General features: G+C 43.5%; 1 protein-coding gene across 1 annotated transcript in view; it reads left to right on the forward strand.

Annotated features, from left to right (window-relative positions):
- Positions 1-16,543, forward strand: part of gria1a (glutamate receptor, ionotropic, AMPA 1a) — a 69,775-nt gene that overhangs the window by 46,021 nt on the left and 7,211 nt on the right. Inside the window, 3 exon segments of the mRNA XM_047584751.1 lie at positions 7,130-7,328; positions 7,505-7,752; positions 10,603-10,717. Coding sequence (XP_047440707.1) covers positions 7,130-7,328; positions 7,505-7,752; positions 10,603-10,717 — 562 coding nt within the window.

Raw genomic sequence — 16,543 nt, forward strand, 5'->3', positions numbered from 1 at the left:
TTGAACTCACCACCATGGAGAGGTTTCATAATGGCAGTGACAGTAACAAAGGAAAATAAAAGGGAAACAAAATAGTTGTTGGTGTAGACAAATATTGAATGGGATGCTGATTCAAAAATGGGGACTCGTTAGAGGTCTGTAGATAATGTTAGCCTTGTTATTATTTGTCCCATTTTAAGCTTTTTTTTTTACTTTTGTTTGATACCTGCTTTTGTACACAGCAAATGGCTCTCTTCCTTTTACCTACATTTTTAATAGCATGCTGCACTTGGATGAGAAAACTCTCCTGAACCTATAATGCCCGGGCAGAAATCAAGGCCTTGGGGAGCGAGCAGGTGAATTCTCGTGATCGAGGACAATTATTGATCTTGCGCAGGGATCAGCTGGGCGTCACACTGCGGTACCGTTGTTATCGTCGGCACAGGCAACACGAAATTAGTTTGTTTCACACACCACAAGTTACATAATTGCAAAGTTAGCGAGTTGAATAAAGTAGCTTTGGAAATTTTGGTCGGAAGGGATGATTTATTCATAAGGAGAAGGTTCATTTTAGTTCAAGGCATAAGTTATGCTTAATTTATCTGACGAATGCATGAAGGCAACTTTTGATCAAACATGCATGCACATTCAGAATACAGTGAGCCTCTCCCTCACACACACACACACACACACACACACACACACTAGATCTCCCGGATCTCACTGGGGTATCACACTTTGTACGGAGAAAAAGACACCATCCTCTTAGGGGCGTGAGCACACATCAGCAACACATATGTTTCCAGCTGCAGAGAGATGTTCCGCTGTAATCAAGCTGTGGCAGTGCATGAATATCTTTCCTGCAACCAGCCCGACGCCACATGGGAAATCTACCTGGACGAGCGTAAACACTGTCACTTGTTTGACTGGAAACATGTGACTGCTTACAGTCAGGCCAGATAAAAATGCCCTAATGAGAGTTTCTTTTTTTCTCTCTCTGTAATGGTAATACTACCGTGCTATAGGGGTGGATGCCCTTATAGAGAGAAAAGAAAGGGAGAGGAGGAGGTGGAGGAGGAGGAGGAGGAGGAGGAGGAGGGAGATGACTAAAGTCTCCCTCAGCTCAGCTGTACTGTTTGGAGTGCAGAGTATGCTACCATGGCAACCATAAAGAGACACTTTTTGCCTTCCTTTTTTTTTTTTTTTTTTGTCAGAGCAGTGCAGATTCCTAACAAGTGTCTCTGAGATGTGAAAGTGAGCCGGAATCCGCATGCATATCATCTGTTTGTGTCATACCCGACGGATTCACTGCATTTGAAGTCCGTTTGTGATGTGCGCTGATGGTATTGATTTTCAGTTGTGATGCATGCGCGTTTGGATTCCTGTTTTCTTGCCGGAGTGACTAAGAGGCTTTGCGTATGTGTGTGGGCGCTTGGCGGGCGCTCTCGCAGCTTGCCAGCACTGACTTATCTCAGGTTACATGCGGCAGAGACAGCTTCCACGATATTATTCAGCAAACACATGCCACCGATACAGCGATTATAGGTGCATCTCAATTATATTGATTTCCCCCCGCTAGCGATGGCTGCGAGCTGAATTGTTTTCTGTTCACGCAAGACCACTCAAATGAGCCATGCGCTGCCAAACAGCCACTTAACTTGGCTGCTTTTTAATTAAAGATAAGTGTATTAAACAATTATAAAGCATTTTGTAATGTTTTTTTTTTTTTTGTTAAAAAATAACATAAAACAAAATCCATAGTGTAATTGAATGAGTGTAATTACGAGCTTGTGGTGAGTTTGCTTCAGGGTGGTAGCATTATCATAATGTTCTTTTTTCAGCTCAATGACATGGTAATATTGACCTTTAGAGGGAGAGAGGAGGGAGAAATGCTTTAATTATTATTATTTATTTATTTTTTGCTCCATGCTCGAAGCCTTGATGTCTTGGAAATGGAAGCGCTCGCGAACAATCTCACGACTGTGCGACCATCAAAAACAAAGGAAAGGCAGACGAGAGCAAAACCAAACCTTCCACTTGGCAGGAGTATTGACCACGGCGTGATTTCTCCCCCCCACACCCCAGAGCCTCATTTGACATTATCGGGTCTGAGATCGACAGAATGAAGTGGTGGAAACACACCGAAAGCACCAGACGAGTGCATTTGCAATACGTGACTGTTATTTTTTATGACCAGGTGCACACTAAAAGCATCGTGTAATGTACATCCCGCGAATTTCTATCAATTTTGGACCCTTGGCACAGGAGCAAAATTGCCCTTTAGCGTGAGGTTTCGGGAACCACAGTGACCTGCTGTTAGAAGGAAGAATTACATAAAAAGGTAATCTCATTTATAAATCCTTCATTCTGGTTAATCACCCTGACAGGCCCATATATCCGTGGATCTATTAAGAGCGTGTAGTTTTGTGGCGAGGAGACGATGGGGGATCGTGAGCTTAATAAAACTTTTATCAACTCGTAACATTTACAAGCAGCTAAGGCGTAGTCGAGGAAATGCTAATTAACGAAGTATTCAAGCCAGAAAGAGCTGTGGAACCAGCAGAACGCACCTCGTCATTTAAGCCGTGCTTCATCCACAACTTTGGATAACGTACGGAATAAATTAGGAAGGACTTTCTCCGTCGTTTCAGTCCGATCTGATGAAGCGGCAGGCCGTCGGCCCGTGCGTGTGCACGCGCACAAATAATAAGAGATAAGTCAAGCAATTCGCCGCCATTATCACAGCCTGAGATTACAAATTATGTGTACGCAGCCTGACGACTGTAGAGCCGTGTTGCACGCAAGAGGGCTTTAATTGCAGAAGAAAAACACTCTTTGAAGGCACATGAAGGTGCGCCAAGTAACACATCTCCATTTTAAATTTGTGTTCTGTGTATTTGTTGATGCTGAATAATGTTCGGGTGTTTCTTTCTTTTGACCTCCTTCATAATCTAGTGAGCTGTCTTTTCTGCAATTTACCAGAGCAGTGGGCAATTACTTGGCATATGCTCACCAACACTTAAGATTCTTTTGATGCAATAAGAATTTGTGACATGTGATAACTCTCTCCATCTCCATGTATGCTGCATTTCTTCTTTCATCAATGCCGTTTCCTCACAATCGCCGCACACACTTTGTCCTCAGCCACTCAGACGTGTTTGAAGTGGCGGTGCATTGAAATCATACAGCTGTCTCACTAATTTTTAAGAAGCAAGACAAAAAAAAAAAAAAAGGCAGCGTAGTAGAAAACTCCTTTTCCATCCCTGATTTGTCTTAGAATCACACCATAATTAGAGACCATTTCTGTTCTTGTTTAAACCTCTGTAAATCCTAATCCATTGTAATGTGGCTATTACTGGCTCATTTTTTACACTTGCTAAAGTCATTAGTCACTGCTAATTACCATATCGAAAAGAGGAGGCCAGCCAGGGGAATTCTAATGAGAGTTTAGTGTTACAGCAGATTTCTCGGGAGCTGTGGGTGGAGATTGTGTGGCTGAGGACGAAAGCTTCAGGTCCGAGGTGGTCCAGTGCGCTTTGCTTTCCGTGACTTTGCTGTTTCCCTTTGTGATGAACCAAGTTGACGTGTAAAAGTTCTTCAATACCTCCCTGCTTCTTCAGGTTTGGTGCAGGTAAATATGTGAGGTCAAGTTCCTGCCAACCAGTAAAAAGTGCCACATGAACGTGTTTCATCTCTGGTAGAAACTTTTTTTTTTTAGGTTTATTGACAAAGTCATCAGTCCAAAGCAACTTTAGTTCTCCAGTGTCCCTATGACGTCCCTCCTCCATGTATTCAGTTCAGTTCTGTTTTGTTAACTGTATATAGTCTCAATAGGATGAGGACGTGATCATGGAGACTGAAACGGTCCAAAGTGTGGCTTCACTTGTCTAGAAGGGACTGTAACAGTGCAACGTGCAACTTCTGGAGCGCCGTAATTTCAGGGAAGCACCAACGTGCTGGAGCGTTTGTGGACGACACATGGTTCTCCGGTCAACAAGTGCAGCTATCGCTAAGTCTAATTTCCTGTTTGTTTTCTTACACAAGCCGTTGTTTACACGAAACCACGAACACCTACTTTTTACAGACCAAAAATTCAAATTGATAAAGAATCGGATAGATAAGCAGAATCGATAATGGCATCTGTATCAATAAAATCTCATCGATGCCCATCCCTAGTCAGATTCAAATGAATGACAGTGGACATGTGGGTGGCCCGGCGATTGTTAAGACAGGTTCCAACATGCTGCCTGTCTCTGGTTTCCCTGCGTGGCGTTTGTTCCTCACGTGCTCCACCTTCCATGGACAGTTCAGACAGATGTGTTGGGTTAACAGGTGATTCTAATGAATGGTTGTTTGTCTTTCTGAGTTGAACTGGTAATCTGACCTGCCGTCCTATGCCAGATGAGATAGGCTCCAGCTCACCTCAGCCTCCTACAGAACAAGCGGTTATAGGTGATGGATGGGTAATAGAAAACAGTGGGAAAATAGGACAATCTTTGAATTTTAGAGTTTTTTATGCGGGTGAATGTATCATCTGACCGTTTAATCCATCATTTAAACAGTCCAACACTAATGATATGCATGCTTTGCATTGTATTCCTCTATCACCTCTACCGTTAATGGCGCTTTCGCAGCCCCCATTAACGTTCCCTTTCTTCGCCACGCAATAAAAGAGGCAATGAATAATTGATTAATCGTTGGCTTAACAAGACTATGAAATTACAGTGCTGCTTGGAAGAGTTCCCTTACTGTAATACGACAGCTTAGTTAATGTTTTACCGAGGCACCGAGGTTGGCTGCTGTGCAATAATGCACGAGGAGCGGGAAGGAGGCTCAAAGGAAGGCGGTTTGGGAAGGGAAACAAACAGAGACAAACAGGTTTGTGTTTGCCAGTCACTCTGCTCAACACGGGAGGAGGACTGGTGCAGGAGACTCTATACGCACCTACACCCAGGCGCGCAGACGACGCACACATCCAGACACACACGGCCGGTTTCTCCCCATCCGAGTCACACAGCAAACGGTGACCCCGTTGTTCTCCCGTCCTCAGGAAGGCGGCACACACGCCACTATGTGTTTGTGTGCGCATGCATACTTGAATGCGTCAGTGCAACTGCCAAGGTGTAGGCTATTGTTGTCTCGGCCCAAAACAAACCTCTGTCAGCCCCCCCCACCTTCCCCCGGCATACGAAGAGACAGGCAGCGGAGACGTGGGGTGAACGGAGGGAGGGGAGGAGGAAAAAAAGAGGAGAGAAGAGAAGCGGGAGAGAAAAAAGGCAAAGGATTAGACGGCTGTTTACTGCCATCTCTGGAGGCTAGCAGCAGTCAAAGCTACGGAGTTTGTCTGCCTCTGGTGTTACTATCCAGATTACTTTTCATCTCTACCCCCCCCTCTCTTTCTGTCTTTCCCTCACTCCCACACTTGGATGACTGTCCTAACACAACACACTCTTGCTCTCTTTTCCCTCAATCCCATCTCTGTTCTTGGGTTGTCACATCCTTTTTTTTTTCACAAAACTTGGTATTCCTTTCACCACCAGAGGACTGTCTGGGAATTCAGAAGCAGATGGTACAGCGGTACACAGGACTACTGGAACCAGTGCAAAGGAAAGGTTGTTATACCGAGAAATAGTTTGGTGGTTTTGTGCTTAAGTTCTCATTGTTTGTTTTTCAGCCCTAGGTCCTTGTTCTGTAACTTCAGCTGTTTGCCCACCGGGTCGGTTCGTTTGGGTTGGTGTTCAAGTGCAGTCGCACTCTGTTGTGGAACAAATCAAGCCGAGCTGAAGGAGTTTAGAGAGGGTTTTCTCAGCCCACTTGCGATCACTCTTAGACTTATTTATAATTATATAAGCAAGCAGCTTTCCTGATCTCTCTTCGGAAGAGAAACTGTCGGGTAAATCGGTCACTGTTCACCTCCATATCTTTTGGAGGTGTCAAGTATGCAGTGTTGATAGAGTGTCAGAACATTGTCTCAGTTGCCCGGCGAACAAGACCCTAATTAGGGTTAAAAGCAACATGAAATATGTCGATCAGGAATAACATTATGAAGTGACTAACGTTGACAATCCTGGTCTGCAGCATGTTTTGGTCCAGGGCTGAAATGGCGCAGAAGCATCAACCACTTGTTTGCGAGTGCTCTAAATTAGGTATTTGGAAATGTGTCTTGCTCTTTTTTTTCCCCTCTGCACAGTCAAAGCTTAACCTTACCCACACACATCTGAGCAGCAATCAGTGAACAAATCAAAACACTCCCGCAGACAGCTCTGCATTCTCCCGGCTGATTTTCAAAGGCCCTGCATCCACTCTGTGTTTGCTCTCTGCTCGCTCCCCGGCTGCTCTTTCATCATCCACCCGTCATCTGAAAAGCATCTTAAATGATTATGTTTTAGCTTCTCCCTCATTTTTTCCCTCTTCCTCCATACTTAATCTCGCCTTCATGTTCGCACTCTATTTGGCTCTGACGGTACAAAGGTGAATCATGAAAGCCTTTTTTGTTTCAGATTTGTGTCATTTTCATTGCATAAGCTCCTCCACTCCCGAGCTCAGGCGCTTGTCGGGAGACCGACATGTAACGCAACATGATTTCTGCCGTCGCTATTCGAGCTGGCACCTCTTGAGGTGAAGAGATGCGCAGAGAGGAATGGTGGCGACTTGACGCAGGGGAATTTTGCTCACAGTTGTTGTTGTTGTGTTTTTTTGGGGGGAGGAAACGCAATTAGAGCAGCGGCTAAGTGTTCTTCTCCGCCTATTAATCCCCAACAATTAATACGAATGGTGGCATGAAACATATTGGCAACTTTCTTAAAGTGAGATTAATTTGGCAGGCAGGAAGCTGAGTGGGCCTTTTGTGGAACTGGTTATCTTTCCTTAGCAGATTGGGCTAAGCTCTCCAAGCCTGGTGGAATGAAGAGTGTGTGAGTGCAGGGAGAGTGTGATCCAATGTAGGTCATTTGGATACAGTGAAAGGTTTTTAGATTGCTTGTCTTGATTGTGTGCAAAATTGACCATGAAGAAAGAGACTGATGCAGTTTACTCTCCATGTCCCATTAGCGCTCATTGATTCTGTCGGCACACGATCATCACGATATATTCGGCGTCTTCTACATCTGTTCTAAAACCAACAACATCCTTTGTTTTCGTTTTTTTTTAGCTCTCTGTCAGGTCGCATCGTTGGAGGCGTTTGGTGGTTCTTCACCCTCATCATCATCTCCTCCTATACTGCCAACTTGGCTGCCTTCCTGACCGTGGAGAGGATGGTGTCTCCTATAGAGAGCGCCGAGGATCTGGCTAAGCAGACGGAGATCGCCTATGGAACGCTGGATGCCGGCTCCACCAAAGAGTTCTTCAGGGTAAGGGATCTGAACGTATACATTTTTGGTCATTGTTAGAACTGACTTCTGTGACAAATCTTTTATGTTTCCTGTGTCCGCTTCACTGCAAAAGCCACCTGTGGTTTGCCGGTTCTAGACTTTGGACTTGAATTGTTTCATCTGTCTCTCCCTTGTTTAAAAATTCTTGCTGTCAGAGGTCGAAGATTGCTGTGTTTGAGAAGATGTGGTCCTACATGAAGGCGGCCGACCCGTCCGTGTTTGTCAAAACGACGGACGAGGGCGTAATCAGAGTCAGGAAGTCTAAGGGCAAGTATGCCTACCTGCTGGAGTCCACTATGAACGAGTACATAGAGCAGAGGAAGCCCTGCGACACTATGAAGGTGGGAGGCAACCTGGACTCTAAAGGTTATGGAATCGCCACGCCCAAGGGCTCCCACCTCAGGTAAAACCCTGCCACTGCAGCTGGATAAAAGCCTCCAGAAGGGCTTTTGTGCATGAGCATCATCTCACGCCTCTTTTCTTTCTGCATGGAGCTCATGTATGAGCACATTTATAATCTTGAAATTATTTTTATTATGTTTTTGCATCTTCTTATTATATTAGCACAACATGTCAGCTGTCGGTTCTTTCACTCTGAATGCATGATGATCAGAGGTAGAAGGCATGGCATTACATTCTGTCAAACTTAAACGGAAATTTCAATTATTTTGTGTATTTGAACGCATCACAAAGACATTTAGCAACCTATCATGCCCATTTGCACCACAAAAGGCCATGTTTGCTTGTGACTGCAGTTGTTCAAAGCTGACTTGTGAGCACTAGCGGAAGTCTAAAGTAGGACTAAGAGATGTCCCATTCTCTTTAAGTGATGCTCGTTTCCCTGCTTCCCTTTGATCACATTCTGAACCGTCTTTATGAGCATCTGTGCTTTCATTTTATCCCCTTTGAAACTGAAGCATCCCCTCAACCAGACACAAACGCACGTGCAAAATGTAAATCCGCCTCTCGCACACCAACGGGGCTCCTGAAGCAGGATTACAACGTAAAGAATCAAACCCCATGCGGCTACTTTACCGCTAAAGCCAGGGCTCACACCTCGAATGTTGAATGAGTTGAATTCGTATCTGCCACATCCGATGTGATAATTGATATAATGAATGATAATTCATTCTGGATGTACTTCTGCCATCGATGTCCAAGAGCAGCAGCTGTCATTTCACATCACATTAACACCTTAACCAACTTCCTATTTATATTTCCCCTGCAACTACAGAGAGAGTGCAGAAGCTGGTGGCATCTGAAGCTTTTAATTCATCTCTAATAGGCCTCATTCATTTTAATGAAAGGAGCCATATGGGAAGATTTCATTCAGACTCGCAGAGGATTCATTCGGGGGTTCCACCTTGGTTGTCAGCCAGAGGTCAGAATGACTAGAAATATTTCCTAAGCCCCACTCAGATGCCCCTTTTTGAATTTCACGCTAATTGCATTTCATGCATCAACTAAGTGTTGCGTTAGCGATGACAGAGCGGTGAAATCAATCTGCTCCCAAGTCATGTTGCCCCATTAGTCCGGACATACAAAAACAGCAGTGGGATGCTGCGATGAACTGCCAAGGATGGCCCCCACCATCTCCCTCTCTCTCTCGTTGCGTAGATCATTATCCGACTGACGTGTGTTATTCTCAGGTTGCTACTGTGGTCATTCACAGATGTCTAAATCTGAGATTCAGTCACATATAATAACCATTCATAAATTGTTAAGGACTTCTAAGGGTATGTGAACAGTTCAAATATTTCTTAAGGGTTAAGAAGAAATGTTGCGATTGCTCTGAGTAGACATGAGTGAATGACCTGAGAATTCAAAGGGCTGCGTTCAGTCATTCCTGCAAATAATATTTAATATTGAACGTTAGAGATGCACTGATTTCCATTTTTATCTGAATCTGACAGGGTATGTGCAGACAGCGAGTACAGATCTGATGCCAGTGCTCTATTTTTCCAAAATTGAAAGTGTCTCCTGGGAACATGGCACTTGTAGGGATCATTCTTGTAGAACTTGCTCCTTCAAGAAGTCATTCATTTCGAGATTGCTGTTATTCATGCCGCAGTGCAGGCCTGATTGAAAGTAGCACTCTGAAAACCCTTAATCCTTAAGTGACATGACTCTTCGTTTTACAGGAATGTCCTCAAAGAGCACTTTCTGATCAATGTTTTGCATAAATTCTGTTCTCCTTCAATTTTTTTTTTTTATTTACGAATGTCTAGACACTCCCATGATTGCCTGAAAGTTTGCCCCATCCCACTAACATGCAGTAACCTCCCTGACATCTGCTCGCCTCGACCCAACTGACCAAACTAACCAAACTAACCAAAGACCTGCTCGTCTCCAAACCATCCACGTGCACGCACTTTGACTTCTTTCTTTCTGTCTGGGTCCGCTGAACTGAGAAAGAATTCAGAGGTTTTACCAGTCCCGAGGAAACCTGTGTTCCCTACAGCTGTGTTGTGCACTCGATAAAGACTCTTCTGTGTCTGCTGCTGGGAAAATCAGAATATCGCTAAACTTAACGGTTTCAGAAGAATTGGCAGTGATTTGAGGGAAAGGACAAGCTGGATTTAAGGCTGTAATCTTTACTTATCGTGTGGAAATTCTGATTGCAGATTCTGTCTTTTCTGTGATTCGTGGATGCAGAGAGTCTTTGTCCATAGCCAGTCAGCTATAGGAAATACACACACATGCACCAACCAGAGACAGAGAGGGCAAACCATGGGGAGATGCTTTGGATGAGTCCAGGACTCCATCTATAGTTGGTAGCACCTCTCAGCTTATTTAAGAAAGCGGCAGTTTAAAAAGGTCACATTCGTCTCTGCTTAGATTAATAAACATGGGCTTTTCCATTCGCCAAGATCCTAATAAGAATAAAAGTAACCATAGCAATTGTATGCTGATACAGCTGAAAGGAAATTACCATCTGTAGACAAACTTCCGCATCCAAGGCGTCTCCATTTATAGCGTCTGCTCTGCCTCTCTCTGAGACTCCTGCGTGGTAAAACCTGACTCTACTACTGTGTGGGTCCTCAGCATTTCAGCCCATTGCAGGTACACAACTAACACGTGCATCTCCTGCTTCACGTCAATAGCTCTATGCAGGAGAGTCTCTAATAGAAAGTCAGTGTTGCCATGATCACCACCACCTCCACCACCACCACCACCACCATGCGACCAATCTCTTTATATCTGTCACCATAGAGTGTCTCCTAATGGCTTATCGTTTTACATTATCTTCAAGAAACCCAGTAAACCTGGCAGTGTTAAAACTGAACGAGCAGGGACTCTTGGACAAATTGAAAAACAAGTGGTGGTACGACAAGGGAGAGTGCGGCAGCGGGGGCGGGGACTCCAAGGTCAGAGCCAGTTTGATAAACCCTGCGGGTAAACCCACCCCCACTGGGAGTGGGGGTGGGTGTGGGGACGGGTAACCGGCAGGCCTGCGCCGCGCTACCGCTCCAGCAAGGCAACACCTAATCTCGCTGTGGTGTGGTGGGAAAGCAAAAGAAAAGTGCAGAGGGGGTGATTATTTGGCCTGCGGGGGAGGAATTTGAAATCCACAGAGGGGATCTTTTTTTTTTTTTTTTTTTTTTTAGTGCATCGTGCCCCCCTTTGCTCCGACAGAAAGAACAACAGTGATTTTAAAAATTGATCAGGCCCTGCTACCTAAGCCTGCTAGGACCCTCGTGCTCTATATTTTATGTCAGGTGTCAAATTCTCGTGTTCTCTTTTAGCAAAAGAGACACTGATGTTGCGTAAGTGAGCGTAAGCAGTGTGCCGGTTACCCGAAGTGATATAGTAATACACATCTACTGCCTTAGGGAGCAAAGCAGCCAAGCTAGATGGAGTATTAATGCATATCACTTTATGTTTCTAATGTTTCTTAATGCTGCATATTTGTGTGTGTGTGTGTGTGTGTGAGTGTGTGGTGCGTATGATGTGGTTTTCTTGTTTTTACCTACAAGCAAGTATTAATGTGTGTGTATGTATTTGCTGCTCTGTGTTTCTGTACTAATAACATAAAATAACATGGTATAATATGTTATTTATGTTATTTCCTTATGGTTGGAAGAATCCCAGTAAACCTAGCGGTGTTGAAACTCAATGAGCAAGCCGTCTTAGACAAACTGAAAAACAAATGGTGGTACGATAAAGGGGAGTGTGGCAGCAAGGACTCCGGAAGAAAGGTCAGTCTCCAAACCAGACCCGTCACCTCACAGCACCTCCCAGTACAACCCCCCCCCAGCCCTGATCCTAGAACCAGCCCCACGTCCAGCCCTCAGCCTCTATTACACTGAGCAATGCTTCCCATGAGGCTCCAGCGGCGCTACCGTGTTGGCCCGGATATAAGACGGCGATTATAATATCACCTCTCATCTGCTCTAAAGCCAGGGAACACTGACTGCATCCCATTTAACAATCACGCTACGAAGTGACGCTTTAGAGTAAATACAGAAAAACACAATGCTTGGTATGGAAAATCAACACATCAGCCGGCAACAACAAATTATTTGATTAAATCAACTTGGCTCGAGCGTTAATCAACACGGAACATTTTGATTTGCGGCGGTCAATCAAAACAACTCATTCGCAACTTCAAGTACTCCCATCGACATTAACCACGTTTTCTTAAGTAAAGGGCTTCCCAAAGTTCAAAAGGCAGATCGTCTTGACTGACAGTGCCGTTCTCCTTCAACATTAACAGAAGTCTGCGCAACTTTGAACTGCAGCCACAGGTGTCAGATAAAAGATCCCTTGAAATGCTGTACAGTAACATCTGTGGCATGAAGCTAATTGTTACAGACATTCGAGGTAATTGCCGTTGTTTCAGGAAAGCAAATACTCAACATGGGAACAGTGAGAGAAATCTGCTGTTTCGCTGTTTTTAGGTGTATTGATTTAGATCACAGGGATGACTCTTAAGAGTACAGACAGACACGCTGAGGCTGTTGTGTCGTTTCAAAGAAAACAAATTGTGTTGGGTGTGAAACGGGAGAGTGGGTCTCACTCAGCAGAGGTATTCTGGCCATGTTAAAAGCCAATACCTTTTTTTTTTTGTGAAAGCATGCTATTTGCACAGAGGTGTCAGCAGCCAACAATGCTATTTGCACGAAGAAGAAAGTCTTCCTGGCTTTCTAATACGCTGCTTTGAAGCAGCCCTGATATATTCCTTAACTGAACCAAGTAGTCTCTCAAACAATTTGCCTAGTCAATTAAGTCCAAAAACAATGAGAAAACATCAGCTAGCAGCTTCAAATGAGACATAAACTCTCGTCACTCAGGCAAAGGTGTTGTGTTTGACCCACTTGAACTTCTTTCATACGTCACCACAGCTGGCTTCCTGCAGCTTTTCTGTTGGAGAGGGCGGTAGGTGAGGTGGTCGCTGTACGGCTCAGGGTGTAAACAGACGAATAGCTGCTACATGACTATGTTTACCCAGATTCATGTTCAATTCATGCTCAAACCCGTCGTTTTCTAAGGGTGCTTTCATACCTAGGTCGTCGTTCTGAAACCAGAAGTGGTTGGTTTGTATGGGCTCGTATGAACGCAGGATTCACTCTGTCCTGGAACAAATCAGTCAATACGAGTCCCACGGACGGCTTAAAAAAAACTTAGTGATGTAACCAAGCCTTTTATCTGATGTCCTGTATTTTTGAAAGAGAAGTGGGTCAAGTGAATGGGTCATTGTATGCCTCCATCTTTCCTTTCACAATTGTCTGGCCTCAGCAGCGCGCCTTCTCAGCTTATAGATGCCCAACAAAACATTTGTATACAGAACACTGGTTCATGAAACAAAGGGCAGCTACAAATGCCAGTAGCCGCTTACCAATTTCAATTCAATTCAGTTATTTCCTGAAATCCAAATGGACCGCCGAATTGTGACCCATCCCCGATCCTTTTCTGAGGGCATCCCTGAATCAGAATGAAATAAAGGTGCGAAAGCACCCCTTAAATATGTGAAAGCATGAAACTTGTCAGCAGTTTCTGTTAATTCTCCTGCCAGGAGTGAGTTTGTTTGCACTAATAAAACTAACAAGTGTATTAAAATGAGCGACGGGGTACACAAAATGGGCGACTAAAGGGCAGCATACTGAAATAAGTAAAATGTGTCTCATTGCTTGTGTTAGTTTCAAACATAAAATATGCTGACTTGACATTTTTTTTATGCAGGGGTCAATCACTCCCAGCAGTTATAGCTACATGTACACTAATTTCAAGCTTGCTTGCCCAGCAACACAAAAGCAATCTCACTTAATGCAGCTCATTCCGCAGCACACAAAGATGCCACTCAAAGAGAACATCTGCTTATGTATATATATATATCTTGATGTGAGAATTTTAAAATGTAATTTCACCGTCTTATATCTGGGCCAGTACTCTGGTGGTACTCTGGTGTCTATATCTTCCCACTGTTGAACTTGTGTTGTCAGAGATTTATTGTTCATTATCAGTGTGCAAATAAACATTGTGTGGTGGATTAGTCAGGAATGTTACACAGTTAACATCTAGACAGAATAAACTCTTGTAAAATAGATTGTACAGCCCTCTAAATATACACATATGAAAACCTTATGTTTGTGCTGTAGATTGAATATTAAATACTCTGAATGTTAGAACATCACTCCTGCTTGAGGGGAAAAAAAAATCAACAAAGAAACACAGAAGGACACGAGGGAAGCAGATGAAGACTTTAAGCCCTTGGTCTTTGCTGAACATGTTGAGCTGCAACCTTTGCGTCCTGGCCCTTATTATAATCCCGCCCCATCCCTCTGAGTGTAGCGTGCATGCACGGATGCTGTCAATCTGCTGCAACACCGACCCCGTGTCGTGCCAAGTCTGCCACTGAACTTGCATGCACTAGCAGTTTATGTTATCTCTAGGAGTAGTTTTTCCCCCACTGACGGAAAAGGCCTTTAGTTCAGATACCTCTGAATGTACTGTACCTCTGTGAGGCCTTGCAGTGATTGATAGTGTAGTGCTGCGGTGTCAAACCATGTGCCATGCAGGGCTCAGTGTTCAGAACCTATTACAAACAAACTGAGAATACTCTCTTTGAACGCAAAGGCTTATAGCAAGTGGTTACACCCATGGACAGATTTTGTAGAATAACACTAAATGTGGGCTTAGTGTGAGCCTACACTATACACCACATGCTTATATACCCACTATGTTACATCTAGTGATCAGTCATATCAGAAAGTTTGTTGGTTTTCTGGCTACCGATGTAGCTCAAGCTACCTGCCTGTTAGCTAATTAAGGAAAATCTTATTTTTTTTATTGTGGTCACAAAGTAGTGATTAAATAGTCTGGCGTTGTCTTAATTACTGTGATTGTAGACAGAAGTTAGCATGTGTGGTCAGAGCCTAGCTAGCACTTCACTCATGTCTCCTCCCTGGGTGCAAGCGTTAGCATTATGGATGTCAATTTTCTCATCAAACTCTCGAATGAGCAACTCTTTTTGTACTTATTCAGTACTCACTAACTACATTTCATTTTATTTTATTTTGCAGTAGTTCTTTGCAGCCCCCTCATGTAACTGGAGCTCTTTACCCTGCAGTTATTTATTGGATAACGGGCCAAGACTCTGCATTAGTTAGTTGGTTTGAATTGTTATTTTCTTCAAGGGCAAGACATTTACTCTAAGAGAAACTGTTGCGAACCTTTTTTTTTTTTTTTTTGATAAACTTAAATTCAGCCGGAGAAGAAGAATTAGTCTCTGTGTTTGGAGGGTAACTCGGCAGATTCTCAGTCCTCTGTAGCACATGGTTTGACATCCTGTCCCTGCTATAAAAGTCTCATTTACAAAAAATACTGATAAGATACTAAACAACTAAACGTATCTAGAGTAAATATATTGCAGTTTTACCCAGCATTTGCGAAATGTGCAAGATAAACCTGACTGTCATTTAATGGCTAAAGAAAGCCAGGGCTAATATCCTGCATCCCGCTCAAATGTAGAGCAGCTTTAATCTATTGCAGCTAAAGATATTCCCTCAAAGAGATTTTCATGCAATAGCATCCTCATTCGCCCCACTAGGTTGACTTATCTCTAATGGTTCTAGTTGTGTAAAAATTTTGATATAAGTAGGTGTCATTGTGATAGAGACAAATAAACTTTAACATGAAGCCCCGTTGAACCAAAGACTTGTTTATGCTATTGTTGCATGAATGCATGTGTTGTGGGGTGTTAATGCACTGTACCTGTACACCTTCCCTCACAAAATGGAATTATGGACAAGCAGTTGAACAATTTGGATTTTATATAGCTAGACATTATATAGCGGTGTATAAGTAAGTCAGAAAGTACTGGAGTAAAAAGTGTTTATTTTCACTATCTGTGGCCTGTCTCACAAAGTCAAATTAATGTAGGCAGGAATTTTTGTTTTAATAATCTGCTGTTAGCCTGGGGTAGACAAAGTCTGGTAACTCACTGTTGGAATTTCATTACATACAGTATATTAACCAGTGCAGAGGAGAAAATACTTCTCCATGCAATTGATCGACCATCAATCAGAGACGTTTTCCTTTATTTCCAAATCTATGGTGCTCAGTTGACTTGAATGACTATGTCACTGGTACTCTTCCGTACGTCACCACATAAACCAGCCCGAACAGGCTGATTGACCTGGTAGGTCTTTGCCAGTTCCCAACGGAGCCACCACAGACCTGCGTTACACCACAAAAATGTTGTGGGTGGGCAAATTTGTCTGGCTTCCAGGCTAATCTTATGTAGCAAAGCTATGAGACTGCGCGCAGGTTAGAAGCCATTTAACAAAAGCTATGAATGCTTACACATGGATATTGTAATGAAACGTGAAAAGTGCTTAAGGAAGTAATTAAGTTTGTCTTATTGCCTTATCAGGAACAATACTAAACAAAAGGTAACGTTACAGCGCTTCATTAATGTTGCTTCTACTGATATACTGAGGAGCACCGCACAAGGAAGAGAAAATTCAAATTAGCTTGTCATTAAGGCACATTCTGAATTCTCCTTAGCCATAATGGCATCAGGATGAGTATGAATGAGTCAACACTTATTGCAAATAACATTCAGCGGTAGATTTTATTAATGGCTAAGTTTACTACGGTGCATTTTATGCTACGGTGCATCTGTGCAGATGGTCCCGAGAATGCTCCGTGTTCCTGTTAAATCAGGTTCTGACCTATCATTTGGCCCTGCA

Source organism: Mugil cephalus, chromosome 5 (genome assembly GCF_022458985.1).
Source record: "Mugil cephalus isolate CIBA_MC_2020 chromosome 5, CIBA_Mcephalus_1.1, whole genome shotgun sequence".
In the NCBI taxonomy this organism is placed as follows: Eukaryota; Metazoa; Chordata; class Actinopteri; order Mugiliformes; family Mugilidae; genus Mugil; species Mugil cephalus.